Source organism: Molothrus ater, chromosome 7, assembly GCF_012460135.2.
Source record: "Molothrus ater isolate BHLD 08-10-18 breed brown headed cowbird chromosome 7, BPBGC_Mater_1.1, whole genome shotgun sequence".
In the NCBI taxonomy this organism is placed as follows: Eukaryota; Metazoa; Chordata; class Aves; order Passeriformes; family Icteridae; genus Molothrus; species Molothrus ater.
The window spans coordinates 21,394,059-21,409,678 of NC_050484.2; the positions used below are offsets into that span (position 1 = coordinate 21,394,059).

Consider the following 15,620-nt stretch of genomic DNA (forward strand, 5'->3'; position numbering starts at 1 on the left):
ATAAGAGTTAACTGAAAAATATTTGCAAAATTTAGCTGCCAATTTCATAACAGAGATCTTTGTTTATGCAAATAAGGAGAAATAAGAAATTATCTTTCATTATGATGACCTATAAAAATAATACACCTTGTAAGGTCTTCCATAAAAGCAAGGGGAAAAAAAGTTATGCCAACATTTTACTCTAGAGCCATTCTGCAAACATTTCTCATTTGCATTATCCTGATTTTCCCAAAGGGATTTTTTGAAAGAACAAGGTACAGCTTTTGTGACATCTCTCCAACAGTGTTATCTTGAAATGTTTGCCGCATTTTTCAAGCTCTCAAACTCACCTATAAAATCTGAAGCAGCAGTTGAGTTCTAGCTAATGCATATACTGTTGTAGACTTAGAAACTATTTAAGCAATCCACCACATTTTAAATAAATAGGTCCTGGATAGTCAACAGAAGTCAAAAATAGTCCTACCACATTCCTGGCACTGATGGAGCCTGTCCACAGCTCAGAACAACCCTGTGCAAAGATGCTCAAGCTCAGTGTGACAAATTGCACAGGACACCAAAGCTGCACTGGAAATAACCCACCATGCCAGCCACCCAGGATACCCAGCACAGCTTCCAACACCTCAGAGAGTTCCCTTGAATAGCTCTGCCCTGCCCTGAGTTGTGCAAAGTAACCAGATTTCAAATTTGAGCAGGTATATTTCTGAATGCCTAAGAGGAGCCACTCTCATGCAAAAAGTATCATTTTTACAGGGTAGCTTTTCAGAGCAGAATCACACTGTTAACCTGTGGGTACAAAGCACATGCAATATCAAACAGGCAGATGCCACTGAAGGCTCAAAATGCAAAATAAAGCATTACCATTTTTATCCATGGAATGGGGCTCAGACTGCTTCTTTCCAATATCAGCAAAGGATCTTACAATTGGGATCCTGTTGCTCAGCTTCTTCTGGTTTTGGTGGTGATGCTGTTTCAGCAATGCCTCATGCACTCTGTGACGAACATCCTCACTGAGCTGCCCAGAACCCACCTGCTGGTCCAGAATCATATCTGAAAATATATGCACAAACATAATAAAAGAGGGGAAAGAGGAAAAAATTTATCTCTTAAATTGCAATAATAATAATGATTAGTACCCTATAGGATTACAAATTAAGTGCACCAGTTCCTTTAATGCAACAGAGTTTAATGTAAGTTTTATCTAGAAGTATTTCACTTCCAGGGGGAGAGAGACAGGGGAAGGGCAGGGACAAAAGGATGCTATTGATATTAAAAAATCCTCCAAAAATTATGCTGTTCACAAATTAAGGTCACCTATGCAATGTCATTGAAGTCAGTTCCTAAGCACTCTTACATATAATATATTTAAATTCAGGGTTATGATGTGGATTAGATGTCTTTTTTTTCAAATAACCCCTATTCTATTTCCTACAAAGGACTGGCTGTGAGAAAACATTTTTTTTTATTCCCTTTGTACTTACCACAGGAGATCACAGTCTTTCTTTCTTGCAGCTATAATTACAATACCTTCAGTGCAATGCAAAGAAAGTTCAGGTAAGACAACACAGAAAAATTGCTGCATTATTTGTCAATACCAAATAGAATCTTTTTCTACTGCCAGATGTACATGTTACTGCAAGAGGATAATTTCAAGGAGGTGAGAGTGAAACTGAACCCCCTGCTAAGAAATTACAACCATTTTTGCAGTGGACTAGCAGAAAATAGTTTTACATATTTATATTCAACACTATTTGATTACAGATAAGTGCAACTCTACTTGTATGGTGCCATTCCTGGAATAACAGTATATTTCATATAAAATATTAAAATATATTAACTGCTGAGGATGATCTCAATATTTAAGATTATCCACTTAGGAGGGAAAATTATAGGAAAAAGAAAATCAAATCCCTATCCTCTTCCTTTCCCTAGGATGCTCTGCTAGGCTTGTTAACAGCCACAAAAGCCACAGGGTTGGTGCCAGCGTAGTGACTATCAGTTTTTATTTCCTGCCAGAAAGAAGAAAGTGGCTTACACCTAGAGTTTTTTGGGTTTTTACAATGACTTCCCTTTTACTGTAGCACTGCTGCCACATGTTATAAGGGAAAATGCATTCAGTTTTTGAAAGAGTGAAAGATGGGCTTTCTTGCCTTGGTATTTCCCTCCAGCTGTCATTCTTTTAACATAGACCCAGTTGCAGTAGTCGCTGCAGGAGCTTAAATACCGTCAAATTTCTGACAGATTGCTGTATTTTGACCCTTTTTTCCAAGCCCTATGTAGATGTGAGTTGCAATAAGAAAGACTGTGTCCATCCACCCCTATCATTATGGGATTCCTTTTCAGTTTCTTCCCAAGCTTCTCAAAATATTTTTTAAAAGCCCAGGCCCCTGCAATATCAGTAACACCCTTAACTGTCTTGAAAACAAGAGCAGCATGGTTAAATTCCAACATTAAATGGCCAAAAGGAACATTTTAAACATTTAATTTTCAAAATAGACTGTAATCACTTAATCCTGTAAGTAGAAGAGCCTACATGGTGACATCAGTTGAAGCTGTACATATTTCCAAAGACCTGGTCTTCACTTTTGTATCTAGAACAGGCAGCCATTTCTTCACACTCCATATAAAAAAACTGAGTAAAGAATCTTTGTTTTAAAGAATTTTCCTCTTGAATGCCCTTTTAAATTCTGCACAGACCCCTTGTAGCCAGAGACATAGCTAACCATTCCATTTTTCCAGGATACTTCACTACCATATGAAGCTTTCAGAAGGATGTGGAACCTGTGGAATATCCAGCAGCACAGTGTTACCCATTCTGTAAAATGCTCACACTGCAGTGTGACAGTGTACTTGTTGATATCAAGTACACTAAAGTAGGATGACATCCTACTTTAGTCAATCTTGGTTGATACTGGAACCACGAAATAATATTCTCAAGCTGTTAAAGACGGATATTCTCCCTGACCTGGTCATTTAAAAGAATTCAAAGAAACTTGGTGTTTCATGTATTTCAAGAATGTTTTCTCCATTCATATTCAGTTAAAATATATCATTGCATAAAATTAATTTTGTGAGTAAATGTGAGCAATGTGAGTACTTTAACAAGCTATTACAGTAACTGAGCTATAACTCATCACCACCTGTGAACAATTTACCCAGGCTGTGAATTACAGCACTGGGGTGCAGACAATTTGTATCAGTTCAAATGCAGCATGGCTCATGTGTGGCCCAGCAGAGAAAATTCCATCTGTCCTACCTCTAGAGTCAGCAAGGATGCAAAAGCAGGCTGGCTGCTTCCACTCACTCTGGAGGTGTCTGTCACACTCTGCAGCTTTGTACAGAGACACGTGGCCAGACCCACGTGGAGCCCCCACAGGTCCAGGAAAATGGACAATAAGGAGGCTTCAAGTGTGGTGACAGCTCACTCCTCACTGCACCAGGTTCACAGTGTGCTCATTACCTCATGTGCAATAATACACAGAATACTCAGGTGAAACATAGAATAAATTTATAGAAAACATTCTGTATTTCTATCAAAATATCTGTGAAGTCCAAAAAGAAATTACTGGGCTCATATTCTCCTGATGTAGGTTAGCACTAACAGTTTACAGCAGAAACTTAATTCAGTGTATACCAGCGAGGGTGCTGGTATTCAGACTTCCAAATTTTATAACTACACAGTTGTAGGACAAAATGAGAGATTAGTGACAAAACATAAAACACACAGGTTTTTGTGTGCATCGTGATTGCAGTGATAGCTGACTACAAAGCCTAATTTAAAAGCCAAAGTTTTTCTGGCTTGTGGTTGTTGCCCTTAAAGACAGGGAAGAAGAAACCAAGCAACCCTAATGCATCGCTTTGTGGAAGACAATCAGGTGGAACACCGTCCTTTATCTTCATGGGTCTCTAAAGAGGAACACAAATATATCCTTCCCTAGTGAGTCAGGCAGGAGGAGCAATATAAACCCAGCAATTAGGGTTCCTGGGCTGCACTTGTGAACCAAGACCCATTGACATCATTTACAATGGTGATTATAAACAAGCTATCTAAGCTGGCAGATTTAGCGGCTCATCCAAGAGGACAGGACAGAGCACTCCAGTGCTTCGAGACACAGATTCCATTTCCAGCATTACCTGAAATTATTTGGTTCAAATATTCAAGTCTATAATACTTGAAAAGGAAAGAAAGAATGAAAAATGTCTGCTTTTTAAAATAACAGTGCGTAATTTTACTGAGGAACAAGAGCAAGTATTTCACAAAACCGTAAATTGCAGAGACGAGGCCAAAATTCCCAGCTTGCAGTTCAGAACTGCAGGCACAGTAAATGCCTCATAAAAAATAAATTTTGCAAGTGGAGATTGACTCGTACAATCTAAAAGGATTCCTACAGTTGTGGCTAACATGGGAAAACACAAAACAACCACACAAAAAGACAATGCTACTTAGAAGTTGGAAGCTCTACAATTTACCCACAGCCAAAGGAGCAAAATCTGACAGTTTCTCTGCAAAGGTTATTACCACATGCTAAGCTGAAAATAAAGCAAACAAATGCAGGAACCTGGGTAAGTGAGAAGGTGAAAGCTGAACAAAAGACAGGTGTAGGGTCAAACAGAGAAGCAGATCACTCACAGGCAATCCCACGCTTTATTACAGTGTTTGTAATAAAAGTTAAATGTACCATTGAAGCACTGTCAGAAGCATAACACAGTGTAAGTGCTGCAGATGAAACAAAAGGCTCCAGTGAAATAAAATCTCAACTTGAGCCAGTTAAAATATGTGGTTATTATGGAGTAATATAGCTTAAAGCAAACAAAGGTAAAAGAAGACTTGTTCAGATTGAAAGCTTAACATGATATTAACAAAATCAATAAAATTGCACATTTGGGATGTAATGCCCTGAGTTGCTGAGCACAGAGTCTGGTGACCTCAATCACAAGATTAAGCTGTTACACAGATTGAAAATTCAATCGTGAGGAACATACAAAAGACTGCTTGGGAAAAAATAGACCTTGGGTTTGGAAAGGAAGGGTAGATTTTAAACTTAATTTTAAAAAGAAACCATTATAACAATTAAACCATTTAAAATAAATGGGAATATTTCAAATATGTGCAAGTCACCAAAGCTCCACTGTGAGGCCACACTTTGTATTTGACAAGGTTTGACATTTGTTCACAGAACACTCTGCACAACTACAAGAATGTGTAAGTTCTGTGGCTCATGCTGTAAAGAAAGTATTGCCATTAAAGGCTGGACTCAATAGTTTTTGAACCAAACAACAGAAAATGGCATCATATGTTAAATTGAGGAACCTTTTGGGTTCATTCAGTGGTTATAATCAAAAAACCAGATGGTAATCTGAGAATCTACATGGTTTCAAAGGAACTAAATGAAAATATCAAAAGAGAACATTTTCATCTGCCAACTTGAACAACACAGTGAAGCTGCTCTCTAATGGTACCGCCAGATTCTGGCAAATACATCCTCAAGAGACAAGTTCCAAAATAAACTGTTTTGATTACATAGATTTTTCAGACTTCCTTTTAGCATATGTTCTATACAGAAGTGATCGATAAAATATTACTACATAATGTTCAGAGGAATTCCTTGTACATGGAGTGCTAACTTACTGATACAGGAGTCACTGCAAAGACATATGAAAAAATAACATCACATATTAGAAACAGTAATAACTCCCCCAAAATATGTGCAATAAAAATTGCATTTTTAAACAGGATAAAGTTCAGCAGAGGAACTGAGCTCTTTGCAAGAGAAGCAAAATCCATCTTACAAAAATTAAGAACAATTTCAGAAATTCAGGAACAAACATGCTGTTCTGATGTATGATGACAGTGTTGGAAATTCATCTCAGAAGTCTCTATTATAATAAGATGCTGTCAGTGAATTCAGCATAGTAGGTATGAATAAGCTCTTTTGCAACAAGGAAAATTGTGTGCCTGTCCAAAGAAATATACAATCTTGTAGATGAAGTAATTTTTAAATATGACAGCTGGAATGAAAAAGACCTAATAGAGAATGGACATACTGGAATAGAGGATGATTTTAAAATTCTCACCACATAAACAGTACCAAAATATTTTTATGCAGAACTGTCATTGTTTCTAAAGATAAAATACAAAATACATGGTTCTGGAAACCATGCAAACACTACAAAAGGTGGCTTTCATCTGTACATTTTACCACAAGCCCAATAATGTTTTAAAATACAGACTTTAATAATAGAAATTCTCAAGGGTTAAGCGCTAAGAGTTTAATGCATTAGTGAGTAAGTGTTTACAGATTAAAAGCCTTGACTAAAACAAATAGGAATTCTTAGTCTCAATTTAGAAATAAAGTTTAAGTACATCTCTTTCAAGGATATGAAGACTGGCACTGCATTAATAGCAATGTAATTTGGTATTGGAATATAGCCCAGATAGCAAGACATCACCAATAAATACACAGCACACATTTCTTGCTAACAAAGGCAAGAAAGTACATGTGCACAAATAATGTATTTGTTCTCAAAAGATGATGCATTATAGCAATGCAGTAAAATTATCAAAAGATTGCATTAAAAAACCAAAACATTAAACTATTAATCAGAAGCACAAGAATCAAATTTAATTCAGGAGTACCCCTTAAAACCGTAGGCATAACCTGTTTTCACAAACTCTCCTAAAGGTGGCATACACAGTAACAGGGAAACAAAACCAAAAGTAACCACCAGGACTGCTGGACAAGCCTGGCATGAGGATGGCTGGCAAGCCAAAGAGCAAGAGCTGAATATTGAAAAGAAATTTGAAGCTGACAGGTGAGAGCAGCCATTTCTTCAAATTCTAAAGTGTCAGGACCGTCAGATACAAATGGAATACATAACAGTTCCTGGTGAAAACAGCATTTGCCTTCTATAGCACAAGATAAGTAGGATTCTAACTACTAACAGGGAAACTGACTGGAACAATAAAGGATTTCATGAGTGTGGCATCACTTCCATGATGCAAAACCAACAAATTGAGACCTATCAGTCCTGCCTAATCTCAGGTCCAGCAGTCACTTTTAAGCAAAAAGAGCTCCCTGTCATATTATTTGGAGTGGTCATATTTCTAAGATACCCAGCACACAGGCCCTGGTGGTGTGCTTATTACCACTACTATCAGTCTTTCCCTCTTGCAGTGCTGCCTACTGTGTGCCACACTCTACGTAACATTGTCAAATCACTGTAGACCAGGAATTACACACATAGCTGTAAAGTAACAAATTACAAAGGGACTTGATTGAAGAAAAGTTAAATGGCATTGCTACAAATAATATTAACAAAGAAAATAGTAATAACAGAGAAAATAATTGCACAAATAATATCAACAGAGAAAAGCAACCAGAGTAGCAACTTTATTTCTGGAGAAAATAGAAACAAATCTCTTCAAAGAAACCTGACAGAATGCGAGTAATTTACAGAATGATTCACTTGCCTGAAGCACCTGCTGCAAAGCTTTTTAAAAAAAGAATAGTTCATTGCTTATTGAATCTGCAGAGGAAAAATATAATCTTCTCTTGGAGACCAAGCACAACTCATGCAAACCTTATCATGTGTCAGGTCACCTTATCAGAAAGGGATGCCTACCACTTCAAGCAAATAATACAACAAATAAAATGCATCCAAATCTGCCACAACAACAGACACTTTTTAAACGAAAATGGTACATTCCATTTAATGAAAGCAATCCTAAAGCCTCTTCTCAGAATAGGTTTTCCTAATCAACAAACCAGGATAAGCCACAACTAAGACTGACTTATAATAGTGTGAGGGCAACTCCCCAAATTCTCTGCTGAAGAACAACTTACATCTGTGGTGAGTTCCAAGATTAGCATTACAAATGCTCAAATCCTTGGCCACCTTAACTGAAACAAAATCACTACAACTAAGGATTGAGATTATAGCAGTAATTAATTGGAGTCTCACTATATTGGAAAATATACAGTATCTTTCAAAAACAGGGAAAAAAGGATGTTCAAAAGTTGAGGGGTTTTTGCATTCATCCTTACTTTTTTTACCTACTAAAAGAAACAATTCTGGAAGGGCTTTCTTAGCTGAATACAGACTAAGTTGAGTGATTTCTGGATTAAGAATGTAAAGCTCAAGACTGAAAAACCCAGTGTACTATTTAAGCAAAAAAATGATACAAGAACATTAAGCAGCTGACCAAAGTACTCCTTAATTATGTATAAATAAATAATAAAGCAACATACTGATAGACACCTTTGTTCTTTCAAATGAGCTGCTTTTTATTCTTCATGCTTATCTTTTATGGCAACAAATTTTGAAGATCTATTCAGACTATGAGTCATGGAAGAATCAGATCTCGGCACAGTGTAGAAACCCACACAAGTTTCTGCAGATTTATATTAATAATATCTTGCATCAGTTTGACATAAACGATTTGGGAAAAGTAAATACAAAAAGCAACTACCACAATCTGAGCCAACTTTAATTCCACTGTTAAATACAGTCCACCAAACAACATCTCCCCTACAATTAAAATAAGTAAAATTAATTTTATATGGGACTTACATAGATTTATATATCATTCACAAAGCAGTTTTCTTGATAATCTTGAGTGTTAGAAAATTTTATTGATTTGTCCCTTGTATATTTACAGTCTTTAAGGAAAACATCAGGAAAGGAGGAAATGGCATTTAGTCTCAATCTCACTTATATTTTGGAAGAGAAGTCTCATCTATTATGTTTTGTCTTGCTCAGAAGCTCACACAATCTCTAGAACTGCAACTACCAAATTAACTTCTATTGGAAAAAAAAATGCACTCAACTTTATCTTAAGTTAATGTACCAAAAATTTCTTTTAAAAACATACACTATCATTACTCCTGATTTCATTCTCAACTCAGAGACATATCTGTTTTCATGTAACTTAATTGCAATAAATACTTCCCTATGTTTTGGGGTTTTTTTAAGCTAGATTGCCTGTAATTAGCATAGCAGTAGATTAAGTTTGTGAAAGTTAGCACACGCCTCATTCACTTGAGGCAGCATAGCAGGAGCAGAGAACATGCCAGCTCTAATTAAATCTAACCAAACTATCCTCTTTCTTCCATTTTAATTCTCTTCTTTATTCAAAAATTGATTCTTAAAGCAACAGATTCCACATAAAAAATATAAATAGAATATTTATTAACTGTGCCAGACATGAGTTTCTTCTCTAGTAAATTGAGAAAAACACTTCCGAGGAGTTTCTAAACTGAAATTAATATTATGCAACAACTTTCTTGGTAAGCATTTTTATTAAATGATTTTTATAACCAATAAATAAAACATCGATACATACCTGCAATTTCTTCTATGGAGTTAGCTCTCATGTCCAAAAGAACTGTGCCATTCAGGATGCAGCTCCTCAGTTCAAACAAGCTATGAAGTGACAGTGTGGCAACATAGGGCTTGCTCCACCTCTCTCCACCATCCTCTACATCTTCTTCAAATTTCAACCACCTATACAAACAATCAATTTTATAACTCAATTGTGCATAAGAAATGAAAAATTAATTATTTCTATGAATGCTGAAAGTACTGACAAAGACGTTAAGCATGTCTTTAGATTTCATTTTATTCTTTATTTTTAGGAAATATGAGAAACTTCCATTGTCTACTTCTTTAATAATGCTGTATTATATCATTTTTGAGGTTAAATTCTGACCACAGAGATGAAGAGATAAATATATCAAGCAATTCTTTGTACTCTTCAAGAACTTTGACTAATTCTTTGGCCTACAATGATATTTCTGTGATAGAATAAGTTGTATGGAAAGGAGTCTGGAGAAACCTCAAAAATGTAAAAGGATATAAGAAACTGGCATAAAAGGATCTCAAGTCTTTTGTACCATCCAGCCAGATGAACTTGCTTGAGACTGAATTCTCTACTGATAAATATTGCACTTAAAATGTTAAAAGAATATTAAACAAACAAACAAACATCTGAGAAATCACACAGGGATGTTGCTGTGTGCAGGAGCCCTGCAACCTGCCAGCCTAGCAAGGTTTGAACAGCTGCAGGCACAGCACATGCCTGTAGTGCTTGACTCTACAGCTCTCAGCTGTTTAATATGGACATGGCAGCAGAGAAGCCAAGCAGAGCCTCACACCTGGACAGCATCCTCACACATTTCCAGGCAGCAGGGAAATGTAAAGCCTAAAGACCTTTAAAGCTGAGGAATTTCCAGTTTTACCAAGCCTCACAGCCCAGCAAAGCAGCCAGCACAGCTGTTCTCTTCTGTTCCTGGGCCACACATCCAGCTCTGCTCCTACTTGTAAAATACACAGGTGTACCCACATTTTAGACACTTTTCTCCTTTCAGTCCTTGTGTACCAAGTTCTTCCCCTTTTGCTGCCATCCTGCAAGCAGCCACCACTTCACTGACCCAATCATCACCAGCATACCTGCTCCCATCCTGATGGAACTGTCCCAGCTGCCTTCAAATCATTCTCTCATTATTTACAGAGACAATTTGCCTCAACTCCTTGGGTCCTTCAAAACTCCAGTCTCCTATGTCTAGCCCTCTCCTCCTCTTTGCATCTAAATATTTTCCCTCCATTTCCTCTGTGAGGAAACCAGCCGGTTTCTGTACTTTGTCTTTGCCCATGAGAACTCTCCTCTTCATCAGACCTGTTCCCCACTCCCTGCTCTGTTCTGTTTTCTCAGCCCATCCCCTTCACCTTTCCATTCCTCCAGAGAAGCAGCAAGGAGGACACAGCACAAAAATTTGCTTCCGCAAAGCCAAATCATGAAATTTAATTTGCATATGCAAATTAGATTTTCCAAAGGGACATCAAACATGATTTAACACACACTTCTCCCCATCAAATTCAAAGTTATACTTTTAAAGGGAGGCCTACAACAACTCAGGGAAGAAGCAGGTGAGAAGAAAAAATAGTTCTTAATTTTTTTTCATTTTGCACTTACACTTGAACTCCTTAAGAAGAGGCTGCTCCTATCTTACTCATGGCACTCTTGTTTCCAAGCTGAAAAATGTGCAGTACCTATTTGTACCCACAGCATCACAAATATGGTGCATTTATTGTCCTGTTTAAACCATTGTCTCCCAAGACTCTGCAAAATACCTGCATTTTTCTATTCTCATACCTCCATTTTTGTGTATATTTCTAATTTATAAGATCTTTATGTTTGAGTATTATTATTTCTGTTATTATGTATTATTATTAGTGTTTATATATCTTATTATTTCTATGCTTAGCTTGTTATATCTTTTTTGCTGATTCAGAAAAAAAAATTTAAAATCATGCTCCATATATTCTAAAAACAATGATCCAAGCTCAGAGTTTGACAAAATATCATCAGAAACCTCATACTGTCATAATCTTTTGTTCATGTCAGTCTTCAACACTGCTTATCTGATTATGCTGCTGCAGTCTGTCCTTGATATTTCCTAATTTAAATCTACTGACCAGTTGTAAACAGATTTGAAAAGAAAAGACAATAAAAGACAAGAAAAGACAATAAAAGACAAGCATGTTCTTAAAAATCTAAGACATGTGACTGGACAGAGGCAGGCTTACTATCAGAGCTTGTAACACACTAGGGACACAGAGAAGTCTAAATCACGAAAACAGCTTTAATTAGCATTTATAGTGTCAGACATTAAAGCTTAGGCATTGGTCCATAAAAATCCATAGGAAACTACTGCTACTGCTCAAATAATTTTACTTGCCGTTGTGATCCTCTGCATTTCCATGAATTGCAATAGTATAATTGCATGGGTTGCACCCCATTTCCTACTGTGGCTGAAACTCAGATGTTTAAACACATTATCATACATTGTTACTCAATGAGCCAGCAAGCCAGGACATAGAATTAAATCATGTCCAGCTGAGAACATTCTATGTTTAGAATAAATTTTTATTTTGATTTTAAGCATCAATAAGCATATCATAAGTTCACTAATTTCATCGAGGGAACATCATTATACTATTCATCACCTTTTGTCTTTTCAGAAATATTCCTGTTGTTAGATAATCCTTATTTAACATATCAAATGAGAAACAGTAGCAGTAAACCTAAAACAAATCTAATCTTATGCGGAGTCTTTCAATTCTATGTGTTCAGTAGTTTTAAAAATCATAACACCATTTGATCAATCCTCTGAATTCGTGAGCAAGGCTCCATGACAAAAGTGGCTTTGAAATACAAACTTGGGCATAGATCCCAGTTTGCCAATTTTGTACTTCTTTTAGTTTCTCAAAGACAAATTTAAATATATTTACTTTTGCAGTTTAACCCCTTAAATTGGTATGATTGAGAGATAAAAGCCTTTCTTAGTTTCTTGGGAAACACCATCGTCCCCTATTGAGCTCATGTCACACACATCCCCTGTGACTGGAACATATCTGGAGCTATCTCTGTTGTGTGTGATTGCATGGAAGAGCACTTTCATCCTTACAGCTTTATTTTACTGCTACAGACTGGCATGGGTCTACTGATAACACAGTTTAGTTCCTCTGATAGAATGCTTGCTAAAAAAAATATGCCAACAAGAGTTTCAGCAAGGCATGTTACTATAGGAAAAATACAACTCAGGCTAGGGTGGGTACACACACTTAATGCACATGTCCTAGCTTCTAACACCATCTTCATCACTTTCTCAGGCATCAATAAAAGAGTGCACATGCTTCATTTTCAACACAGTTACTGCATTTTCTGCACAACATGAAATGGGTGACTGTATTTTATCTGGTTTATAGTGTGGTATGTCTGCAGCAGAGAGATGGAGTATGTACTCACAACCCGCTCAACAGTTAATGGTTTCAATGTAATATTTCAATCTGTATCAATTTCCACATGAGCTTGTGCCTGCCCACACCGATTTGAAAACCAACCAAACAACACAAACATGTCAGGAACAAAGCAGCAGTGAGAAACTTATGTTTCTTGTGACCCACTTTCTTTGGAAGATAGTTTTGATCCAGGGAAAATGAATTACACTTCCTAACTTTCCCTAACCCATGCATTTTCTAGTCACTATTAACAATTTACTTTCTAAACTATGGACATGAGGCTATTTTCCTTACTGTGCATTGAAATTTAAGTTTAAGCACTTTCCTCCTGGTTCCAAGGTTCTTTCTATTTTCTTCCTTACTACATAATATCTTCTGCTCCATAAAGATAGTGATATTGTCCAGATATTTTTGGTTGATACTAGCAAACAAATGAGTTCCAAAAGTCTGGGTAAAACTTGCTACAAATCAGGCACCACTTTCCACCCATGACACATGAATTGCTTTCCCAACAGCTGCAACTTGCAGCTACACTATTTGGGCATATGAAATAAACCCAACTGTTACACTTCAGCAGGTTTCTCCACAAACTTACCAGAATTTTTTTTTTCCAGAATAGAAACTATGTATCATCTCCATAGAGAATGCACAACTGTACAGCTGTGCCACATACAAAAACTGTTGTAAGAATGACTATTGATTTTAAAAGGTATGTGTTTCTTCTGGCTTGAAATCAATTGATGGAGAAAAAAAAATTATCCCTATATCAACATAACCAAGCTATTCATTCCATTCTGCTCACAAACTAATTCCATGGATGGGACAGTCTCAATCAGATCCTGAAACAGAAAAGTCCAGTGCACTTTCAATCAAACTGAAAATACCAAGATACAGATGTACTTCAGAGGCAATCCAACACTTCAGTCCAGGTGCACCAAGTGCAGAGCTTGGTGAAATGAATGCATGCCCACTTAGTGCTATCACTCTCATTAAATGTAATTTACCTGAAACTACATCCAAATCCAAACAGTAAGATTTACAAATATTTCCAAGTGACATTTTGCACACAAATGAAAAACATACAGTAAGCCTGGAACAGCAACAAATTTGGGTAGTATCTTCTCCATACCATGCTTTTAGTCAAATAAGTATTCTGAAGTCCTGAATCAACCACAGGTATTTAAAATGACCCAGTGTATTAGTTTCTAAGCACATGATCTTGCATATTAAACACCATCTCATTTCTATTACTTGGAGCCACTTGGTTCTTTGTGTATGATACCTTTATCTATTTCCAGAGGAGTAATACCTCCTAATTTCTTATTATCAGCAAGTTTCCTTATTATAATCCCATTTTTTATTCAATAATAAATCTATTTACTAAGCCTCATTCTTCAGAAGTTAGCTGTCACTACCTTTCACACTAATAGTATAATCCCTCAGCATGGCCTGCTGCACCTCTTCAAATAGTTCCTGACCTGCTAATAGAATTTTTACACTAGAATGCAGTTTAAATAATACATTCCCACTGCTGTACCATATCAAATGCTTTACTTCAAAAAAATTTAGATTCACTGTTTTTTCTTTGTCAGAAAAACAAAAATCAATTACCAAATTAAAGAGCATTATTAACTTAGTCTGACATGACATACCATTGTATTGCATTTTACCCAATTTTCCACTTATCTCCAAGTCTATACTTTTTCTTTCCTTCAAGCATTGTCTGGCTCTGAAATTGGACTATAAGGGCTCCGTTTGCCCCAGCCATTTTTGTCCTTTCTTTAATAATATTGTTGTGTTTGGATTATCACAGCACACATGACAAACTCAGGGAGACAGGAATTGCCCTACCCATTAAATACATGTTCTTTCACCTTTCTGGGATGGAAATTATTGCACCTTCTTATTTGCACAGAGAAGCACTTTGAGTCTAATCTTCATTTTAAATTTGGTAATTTCCTTCCATGTCCTCTTTTTCTAACCAGTCACCCCATGCCAAATGCAGTCTGAAATCTGGGGATCCAAATTGAAAAAGACCATTTATCTTGACCAAAGGAAGAGCAGCCCCACTCTTCCTTTCTTTCCATCTTACTGCTAAAGTTCATGAAAATTTTACTATCACCTATTATGTTGCTCTTATATTTTCTGAGCTCCAAAAATGTAGTTTTATTTATTTATTTATTGGCTGTTTTTGCCCTGCCTTTTTTCAACAATCTCATTTCTATTAAACATTTTTAATTCTTCATTTCACAAACAACAATTGAGAAGGCTGCACATATAAACAGATGAACCAAAACAGAAATTTATTTCACCTACTCCTTTTGAATTCTATCTTCATCAGAACCACTTGCTGACAGAAATTGTAATAATTTTCAAAAACACAATTCTTTAATAATTTGCAAAGGGATTTTTTATTTTAAGCTGAACTAAAGAAGTTGCTATTTATCTGCTTTAAAATAACATAACATACAGTGATTTTTACTTTTAAATTTCAACAGAAGTTGATACCCCTCCCAGAGAAGTTCTATGTATTCCTAATCAGTATGAGAACATTGCAGACGATTACCTTGATTAGATTTTCTCTCTCTGAATATTAATAAGATTATTTAGGAATATCACTGTCTTCCTTTTGCAGCACAATCCCCATATGAGAATTTTCTACACATAAAAATCTATATTTAGCATCTGTCTATGCTGCCTATGAACAGATAATGGAAGGGAAGGTCATAGACAATTTTTTGGCCCTCTGGGAAAGCAGAAATTTGCAGTAAAATTAGAAAGAAAACTACCAGCCATGTTCAGGTCAGACACCCCACATACAT

General features: G+C 36.3%; 1 protein-coding gene across 9 annotated transcripts in view; it reads right to left on the reverse strand.

Annotated features, from left to right (window-relative positions):
- SLC4A10 (solute carrier family 4 member 10) overlaps positions 1-15,620 on the reverse strand; it is a 166,229-nt gene that overhangs the window by 53,913 nt on the left and 96,696 nt on the right. For all 9 annotated transcript variants that reach the window (XM_054515406.1, XM_036386559.2, XM_036386561.2 and 6 more), the window contains 2 exons: positions 9,341-9,501; positions 859-1,047 (listed from right to left, as the gene is read on the reverse strand). In XM_054515406.1, the coding sequence (XP_054371381.1) occupies positions 859-1,047; positions 9,341-9,501 (350 nt within the window). The remainder of the gene's footprint in view (positions 1-858; positions 1,048-9,340; positions 9,502-15,620) is intronic.